The 8544-nt window shown below is 34.9% G+C and overlaps 2 protein-coding genes and 1 long non-coding RNA gene across 3 annotated transcripts; 1 reads left to right on the plus strand and 2 right to left on the minus strand.

Annotated features, from left to right (window-relative positions):
- The first annotated feature begins 380 nt into the window (after window positions 1–380).
- Window positions 381–1892, plus strand: LOC107802859 (putative aquaporin TIP-type RB7-18C). Its single transcript, XM_016626436.2, has 3 exons — window positions 381–598; window positions 885–1135; window positions 1392–1892. Exons 1-3 carry the CDS (start codon window positions 472–474, stop codon window positions 1764–1766), a joined length of 753 nt encoding a protein of 250 aa, XP_016481922.1. The 5' UTR covers window positions 381–471; the 3' UTR covers window positions 1767–1892.
- Window positions 1141–2670, minus strand: LOC142162702 (uncharacterized). The gene is made up of 2 exons (XR_012693983.1): window positions 2542–2670; window positions 1141–2449 (listed from the first exon to the last, which is right to left on the minus strand). It is a non-coding gene; the product is annotated as an uncharacterized LOC142162702 (long non-coding RNA).
- Window positions 2671–2883: 213 nt separating this feature from the next.
- On the minus strand, window positions 2884–6858 carry LOC107802862 (formyltetrahydrofolate deformylase 1, mitochondrial). Its single transcript, XM_016626438.2, has 8 exons — window positions 6659–6858; window positions 6410–6522; window positions 5297–5447; window positions 5123–5196; window positions 4625–4784; window positions 4278–4376; window positions 4092–4178; window positions 2884–3182 (listed from the first exon to the last, which is right to left on the minus strand). The coding sequence occupies exons 1-8, from the start codon at window positions 6791–6793 to the stop codon at window positions 3036–3038; spliced, it is 966 nt and encodes a 321-aa protein (XP_016481924.1). The 5' UTR covers window positions 6794–6858; the 3' UTR covers window positions 2884–3035.
- Between the last annotated feature and the right edge of the window lie 1686 nt (window positions 6859–8544).

Raw genomic sequence — 8544 nt, forward strand, 5'->3', positions numbered from 1 at the left:
ATTATAACTCTAGTGGAGCTTACCTTTTCTTTTCCTTCTCTTTTTTTCATCTTAAAAAATTATCACTTTTTAAATCTTGCATATTAGTTAAGCTTATCTAAACAAAGTTTTAAACTCATTTCTTGAATGTCCGTTACAATGTAATATAACTTAATTAGTCGTTTCCATTAAACTAACCATTAATGTGAAATATAAATCATAAAAAGCCAAAGGGCGGTGGGACGGCGCCAATCATTTGTCCTAGTCCACTCAAATAAGGTCCCATGGTCGGCAAAACCTAACACAAATGTGTTATTTTTTTCCTCATTTATTGTTAAAGTTGTAAAATGTGTTATTTTTGGTAAGACCCTATGGATATATAAAGACAGGTTATATGAAACTTGGAGAAGCATCACATTTTAAGCAAAACCCTTTTAAGAACTTAAATTGAGCTTCTTTAGGGGCATTTTATTTTTCTAGTGAGAACTAAAAATGGTGAAGATTGCCTTTGGTAGCATTGGTGACTCTTTTAGTGTTGGGTCATTGAAGGCCTATGTAGCTGAGTTTATTGCTACTCTTCTCTTTGTATTTGCTGGTGTTGGATCTGCTATAGCTTACAGTAAGTAACACTTCTCTAATTAAACTTTTTTGACATGAATTATTTTTATTGGCTTTAGCATTATATAGTAAAAATAGCATCGAGGTGCACTAAGGTTCCGTTGATTCGTTATGCACAGGCCACAGAGTCTAGAGAAAGACCAAACTAGCTCTATCATACACAATTTTACCATACATTTTACTAGAGGCCGTTTTCTCAATCCATGCCCGAAAAACAACATAACTTTTACAGTTACGTCAAGACTCGGTAATTAACCTTTATTTTGCTTTGTGGGGTGATTTTGCAGATAAATTGACAGCAGATGCAGCTCTAGACCCAGCTGGTCTAGTAGCAGTAGCTGTGGCTCATGCATTTGCATTGTTTGTTGGGGTTTCCATAGCAGCCAATATTTCAGGTGGTCATTTGAATCCAGCTGTCACTTTGGGATTGGCTGTTGGTGGAAACATCACCATCTTGACTGGATTCTTCTACTGGATTGCCCAATTACTTGGCTCTACAGTTGCTTGCCTCCTCCTCAAATACGTTACTAATGGATTGGTATGTACTACTATCATTTTCAATTCATATTATATGTCTTTTAAAAAAATTTACAACTTTAATAAATAAAACAGCTTTACCTAAAATCAACCTAAGCGGTAATATATCCATCAATACAACCCCTTATATGTATAATTCATGTATAACAGTGTATAATCAGTATATATTTTACGTATATCTCTGCAACAAAAATAAATAATGAATCGGACCGTCTATTTGTGATTGGAGTTGGGCCTCATATGTTTGTTTTTGGCAGGCTGTTCCAACCCATGGAGTTGCTGCTGGGCTCAATGGTTTCCAAGGAGTGGTGATGGAGATAATCATAACCTTTGCACTGGTGTACACTGTTTATGCAACAGCAGCAGACCCCAAAAAGGGTTCCCTTGGAACCATTGCCCCCATTGCAATTGGGTTCATTGTCGGGGCCAACATTTTGGCAGCTGGTCCATTCAGTGGCGGGTCAATGAACCCAGCTCGATCATTTGGGCCAGCTGTGGTTGCAGGAGACTTTTCCCAGAACTGGATCTATTGGGCCGGCCCACTCATTGGTGGAGGATTGGCTGGGTTTATTTATGGAGATGTCTTTATTGGATGCCACACCCCACTTCCTACCTCAGAAGACTATGCTTAAAAGAAGAGAACAGTTCTTCAATGTTTCTTTGTGTGTTTTCAAATGCAATGTTGATTTTTAATTTAAGCTTTGTATATTATGCTATGCAACAAGTTTGTTTCCAATGAAATATCATGTTTTGGTTTCTTTTGAAGACTAAGGGTATCTAACGCCTATGCACACACGCAGATTCAGGATTTCAAGAACATGGGGTCACCATTGATTTTATATTTAGTTTGATAATATAAAATTTTGTTGCCATAACAACTTACAAATAAAAAATAGTTAATTTTATTATCACAAAAATATATCATGTGTTTAGCTTTCATGCTTTGAAAATGATCCATAATAGTATCATTAAGGAAAGGGGATGCGTTGACTCAAAGAAAGAAGGAATAGAACAGGAACACTTCAGGAAAACTAAAATAAAAGGACGTGTTGCTGTAAATAAAAAAAGAAAAAAAAAAGGAAAAGAAAGGCGTAAGAATAAAAATTAAAGCAGAAATTTTGAAGGGATTTGATCCCATGACCTTGAGTTAGCAAGGAATAAGGGGCCAAAATCACTTAACCACTTTGTCTCTTTTGACCATGGGTGCAATCAAGTAATAATAAGTCATTTTTCGCAAATTATGTAAATAATATATTTGATATTTTTAGAGGACCACGGATTCACATGAACCTCGATTTACACTGTGGATCCGCCCCTGCGTATGCATGTGTACATTAATTTAGACAAAGCTAAATAACTCTAAAATAATAGTGGCAACATAAGAAAGAAACAACAACAACAACATACCTAGTATAGTTTCACAAGTGGGGTTTGGGAAAGGTAGTGTGTACGCAGACCTTACCCGTACCTGGCGAGGTAGAGAGGTTGTTTCTGATAGACCCTTGGCTCAAGAAAAGGCGAAAAGGGAGAAAAGGGAAGAAGAAGAAGAAGAAAGAAAGAAGAGGAGACAAAGGACGATAAGGAAACAAACTGGAAAGAAAATTTCAACCCACTGACTTTTCAAGCAACACATAGTTTAGAAAATTCTACACCCATTGAAAGCTTTGAAGCAAGTTTAATGATAAGATGAATTGGAGGAAACCTGTCATTTTCTCTCTTTTTCTTGAACAGTTCTTTGCTCATGTAGTATTGGTATAAACCAGTCAACTCTTTTCTTTTCTAGATAGTGTGTGTACAATATACTAAAGTCACAACACTAATATCCATATTTCCCTGTATAACAGACTAAATGTACAAAGATTTATGGTGTCCCCATTCCCAAATTCCCACTTGGGTTATACTCAAAATACAACAGTTTTGTCTTTTTCATATGGTAAAACGCGCAACTCGCAGTAGGATTTAATTGCTTTTGCTAAACACTGTTTCTCAAGATCCTCAGACTTCTGAATAAAGCTCCGCAAATTATCTCTATGGGAAACTCTTTCAACCTGAAAGAAGAAAGGTTCTGTAAAAGCCGGAAGCTGAATTCATAAAATGATGGTCAACCTTTAGCAGATGATTATCGATTGGATGGTAATCGACTAGTTTCTCAAATTAGGGGCCGATTTGCTAAGATGGTAAGGGAACACTAGTATAAAGATTTCAAATATTTTGAACTTAAAAATGCATTATCCTCTTCTCAAATCCTTTCCATCGCTTCGTATTCCTTCGAGAGAACCAATCTCTCAGGTCTACCTTCATACATTCTAAGAAAAGTTCGTGGATTTAAAGTCAAAATATCAAACCCAAGGCCAAGACTCAAGAGGATGCAAGTAAACGAAATGCATTGAAACAATCAAGAACATGAAGCAGCATTAGGCCAATGAACACACACACACATGCATGCACGCACCCCCCGCGCGCACACACATGTGGCATTTGGACAGCTTTGTGAAAATATTTTTGAACAAGAATTTTTTGAAAAACGAATGTGTTTGGATGACCATGTTTTCGTATTAAGATTAATGTATTTTCTCTAATACCACACAACCAAATTGTAACTTATTGCTCCATAAGACTTTCAACCAAAAATTAAAACGTTTAAGTTGCTGCTCATTTATGAGAGCTTATCTTTGTTTTACAGATAATTCGTTTTCCAAAAAAGGTAAAAAGAAAAAGTGAGTTAATAAGTTTACGAAGTAATGCTACATAAAATATGATTGAAGGCATGCTTTCAACTTTACAAAACAGAATCCAAAGAAAGAGAAAAGCTAGGTAGGACTGCAACCATAGAATGATAAGCTGTTAAAGATTGAACATGCAGGTTGAATCCTAAAACTAATTTTTGGAGTTCCAATGCACATAAAAAACCTTACAAATATTAAATACATTGCATGGTTAGACATAAGAATACTAACCATTTGCTCGATGATGGGACCTGCATCGAGTCCTTCACTAACATAGTGACTTGTTGCACCGATCAACTTAACACCAGCCTCAAAAGCCTATTCAAAAGATCAAACAGATAAAAAGCCTCAAGTTTGTAAACCGTCACAGAGGAGTGGAAAATGATCATTCAAATAAAAGGAGTCTGGAAACTGAACCTGCTTAGATGGACTCCCTCCCTTGAATGATGGCAAAAGGCCATGGTGAATATTAATGATATCCTTCCCATAACTTTCTATGAACTCTGCAGAGAATACCTGTATAACAAGTGCAACCTTTAATTACAAAAGCAACTTAAGGTGGGAATTGAAAGATTTAGTAGGAGTTTTATGATGAATCATGCAAATTGTAACAACCAGTTTAAATCATTTAATTTAACCATCTAATATAAGTAACAAAAAAACAAGTCATGTAAAAAAGAACGCCTCTGTCGCCCTCAGAACATCTTTTGATATACTCAAGAGAAAGCACAAGTAAGAATTCAATGTCCCAGAATTTTGATTACCTGCATGTATCTAGCAAGTACCAAAAAATCAGTATCGTGAACTAATTTCAAGATCTCTACTTCTCTTTTCGTCCCCATAGTTGTTGGCAAATAATAGTATGGAATTCCATGCCTTTCAAGTAACCGAATCACATGAGCATCTTGACCTCGATCGTGGTTGCTGTTAAACAAAGAAATACATTTTATATGATAACTAATACTCCCTCCGTTTCAATTTATGTGAACCCATTTGACTGGGCACGGAGTTTAAGAAAAGAGAGAAGACTTTTGAACTTGTGGTGTAAAATGAGGCACATATATTTTGTGTGGCTATAAATCATTGCATAAAAGTAAATTGTTTCCAAATAAGGAAAGGGGTCATTCTTTTTGGCACGGACCAAAAAGGAAATAGGTTCACATAAATTGAAACGGAGGGAGTATTTTGTAAGTATCTTACATTATAATTGAATCTTTGAATAGCAAATAAATAGTATAATGAAGAAATTGCATATGCTTAACCTTATTACAGAAGTTATATCAACAGGAAGCCTACCATTCTGCCACCTGTGCAACAAATCTACAAGACAGTGATCCTGCACCAAGATGATGACAGTTTTTGCATTAAAATACTAGTAAGAAAGGTTTTCAGCATAACACGGAAATCAAGCTGTTGACCAGTTTTGGGATCAGAACCTGCTTTGAAGCAAGAACTGCGATCTTATATTTGGGATCTATTTCAGGAACCCGAACAACAGACTTCATTGCATTGAACATCTTTGATAGCTTAAAAAAGTCCTCATCCATTTGCCCTCGGGGCCATTTAGCAGGGTCAAAAGCAAACTCACTGTAATTGAAACAATTTAGTTTGTATTCTTCTTATGATTTACCTGGAAAAGGAAAACAAAAATAAAAGAGCACCAACCATCCGAAAAGGATATGCCTATTGTGGTTAAATTTTGAGCAAAACCATCCAAAAAAGACTAAAAGAATCATAGTCGAAATTGTAAAAAAAGATAAATTCTTTATTCATGCTAATAGCATGTTTGGCCAAGCTTATTTTTGGCAAGAAGTGTTTTTTTCTTTTTGTGGTGAAGTACTTTTTTTCGAAAAGCACTATCAAAATAAGCTGATTATAGAAGTTTGGCCAAAAGTAAGCTGATTTTATACTGGTACTCAAAAGTAAAAACATAGATGTAACTCAGATGGGATTGCTCAAAGTTAGTACTCATTTGACCACCCAGATAAATATAATATTGTCTTTGAAATGTTTGGCTCTCTCCAGTTTCCAAGCATGCTAAGTAAATTGATTCTCAAAATCACTCTCTACCAACAGAAGCTTGTAGCTGCAAGATTATATAACGCGTCGACAGAATGGTCCTTTAACATCCTTATCCGCTATAGGTACCTCTGTTACTGCTCATGTTACTACGACCTAACCAAATGTTGATTCACCAGTAATACAGCAGTGCTATACCGATTTCCTCTTATTGATAGAACAATCAGAAGAAGAAGTCACTGCAGAATATTCAATATTTTTTCCTCGTTGTTCTTTGTAAGCATACTTAATAAAGCTCATTGTAATCAACCATAATTGCAAAAATAAAATTCTTATAGAAGAAGAATTAAGTAAAAAATGTACGAGAATGTCCAAGCATGACACTATGCAACTGACAAATCTTATGAACTCTTCAATTTTCCTATATCAGAATCCAGTTAGGATGAATAAAGGATGGGGATGGATAACTTTATTTTCCTAAAACAAAATCCAGCTGTGCTATACACTATCAAATTTTTAAGAGAAAATACCTTCTTGAGTAAAAGACATTCTTGTCTTCTGGAACAAAAACATCTGCATTAAGAATATTTCCACCCCTTGATGCTATGCAATCTGATAGCTTTGCTACGATTCCTACTTCATCCTATTCACAAAAACGAATTCAATTCTCGTCTCAATCTCCGAATCAGTGGTCCTATTATATAAGACAAATAAGTTAATCTTGTTTATGTATGCTGGTAGTGCACTGTGCATACACATATGAACGAACACTTACTTACTGGGCAATGAAAGACGTGAATGCCATGTACCAGAGAATTTGAGGAGGACCCAAATGGGAATTTTACAGATTTGAGTGACCTTTTCGCAAATTGCGGACCAAAGTTTGGGGATACCAATCTCCAGAGGAGGTTCATGTCCTCGCTCTCACCTTCAGTTCTAATTTTTCTCTTTCCAGCATTTCATATCCAAGTTTATCAGTCAAATCATACTCTTATCTGTTTCAGACATCTGTCCAAATTGTGGGGCACAACAAGTCCACCATAACCACAACCACCCTTTTGGACACGTTTGCTTACATTTTTATCGCCTCTCTTTCGTCTTTTTAAATTCTTGAGAAAAATTATATTCAGCAATTTTAGTATAAGAATAAAGAATTATTTATTTAAATTATCATGTACCTCTCTTGAATGAACGACGAGGTTTATTAAAAAAGGTAGCTCAAAGTAACAATATAAAACAAGAAGATAAGTAGAATACGAGAAGAAGAAATAACTTTCTTATTTCATCAAGTGTTCGAGTGTATTCCATCTCACATTTTATGCCTCTATTTATACTATTATTACATATAAGGGTTAGAAAATGATTGTCTTAAACATGACATTTACAATTGAGATCATGGGTTCATGGGGAGAGGTTATGGAGGTGTGAGAGTTACAATCATAATAGTAATGGGTAATGGGAGGTTATTTACATCATGGGTAAAAATAATGGGAGTAGTGGACATCCACATTAACTATAGGTTTTACAACAAGGGTAACATTTTCCTTTTCTTTTTTGTAAAATATGTAAATGTACTTTTTTTTTTTCTTTAGAAGTCAAAAATCGAGAGAAAATGACGAACATGGTCCCTTGTATTTTTGGGTTGGTTTAAAATAATCCCTTAAATATACTCCTAAATAGTTTTGGTCCTTTAAGTTTGTCAAAAGTAAGCATTTCTGGTCTCCGCCAACTAGGGGTGGGCGCGGCCGGTTCGGTTCGATTTTGTAAAAGTTCGATTCGGTTTATTCGATTTTCGATTTGTGATTTTAATAACCAAAACCGAACCATAATAACTTCGGTTCAATTTGGTTTATTCATGTTCGGTTCGATTTTTTGGTTTCAAGCCATGGTAAAAATGGTACGAAACAATAAAATATATATCTTATTGACAGAAAAAGACAAAAGAAATATAAAAAAATACCATCAAATACACGGGAAAAAAAAGTTGCGACTTGGGACGAGATCGGCTACAAACGATCTATTATTTAAAATTAAGATAAGATTTCCTTCTAAAGTTCGATGTGGATATGAAGTCTTTTGATCCCTCTTTCTCTGCTACAATCAGGTATCATCATAATTAATTATTTACACATCTTTGTTCATTGATAATCATACAATTAAGTTAATTTTGTTTGATTTTTCATCTTGTTTAAAGTAAGGAATTTATTGTCTAACTCTAATTAGAGTAATGAATGTTGTTAGGTTTTTCATCTAAAGATACTCAAATGGTTGATTGTTGGCATATACGTCTATTCCAATTTAAAGATTAATCATTGGTGTCAATTTATTGGTAGGAGGAATGTGAAAATGAGGTAATTCTTATTTCAATTCTGACATTAATTTCAAATAGGATACAAATATTCAGCAGTGACGGATCCAGAATTTTAAAGTGATGGGTGCTCGCCGATAAAAAATTCGAAAAAAAAAAATTAGCTGTGGATGCTCACTCTATATTATCTAACTATTTTTATATTTACCTATGTAAATTTACTAAATCTGGTTAAAAGTAATGGGTGCTCAAACACCCATAAGTGTCCATGTACATCCGCCACTGATATTCAGTGATCTTAGTTGGCATTTGGCAAGCTGATGATTCCCACCAAACTTTTACCGACTTGTTTAACAT

Source organism: Nicotiana tabacum, chromosome 8, assembly GCF_000715075.1.
Source record: "Nicotiana tabacum cultivar K326 chromosome 8, ASM71507v2, whole genome shotgun sequence".
NCBI lineage: Eukaryota > Viridiplantae > Streptophyta > Magnoliopsida > Solanales > Solanaceae > Nicotiana > Nicotiana tabacum.

Excerpts from the sequence above, each read along its gene's own strand:
- LOC107802859 (XM_016626436.2), top strand. The coding sequence starts at position 472 with ATGGTGAAGATTGCCTTTGGTAGCATTGGTGACTCTTTTAGTGTTGGG. Across the intron at positions 599-884 it reads TGGATCTGCTATAGCTTACA|ATAAATTGACAGCAGATGCA; the intron begins GTAAGTAACACT and ends GTGATTTTGCAG. Across the intron at positions 1,136-1,391 it reads AATACGTTACTAATGGATTG|GCTGTTCCAACCCATGGAGT; the intron begins GTATGTACTACT and ends TGTTTTTGGCAG.
- LOC107802862 (XM_016626438.2), bottom strand. The coding sequence starts at position 6,793 with ATGAACCTCCTCTGGAGATTGGTATCCCCAAACTTTGGTCCGCAATTT. Across the intron at positions 5,448-6,409 it reads AATGTCTTTTACTCAAGAAG|TGAGTTTGCTTTTGACCCTG; the intron begins GTATTTTCTCTT and ends TTTCAATTACAG. Across the intron at positions 4,785-5,122 it reads GATATAACTTCTGTAATAAG|CAACCACGATCGAGGTCAAG; the intron begins GTTAAGCATATG and ends TTTGTTTAACAG.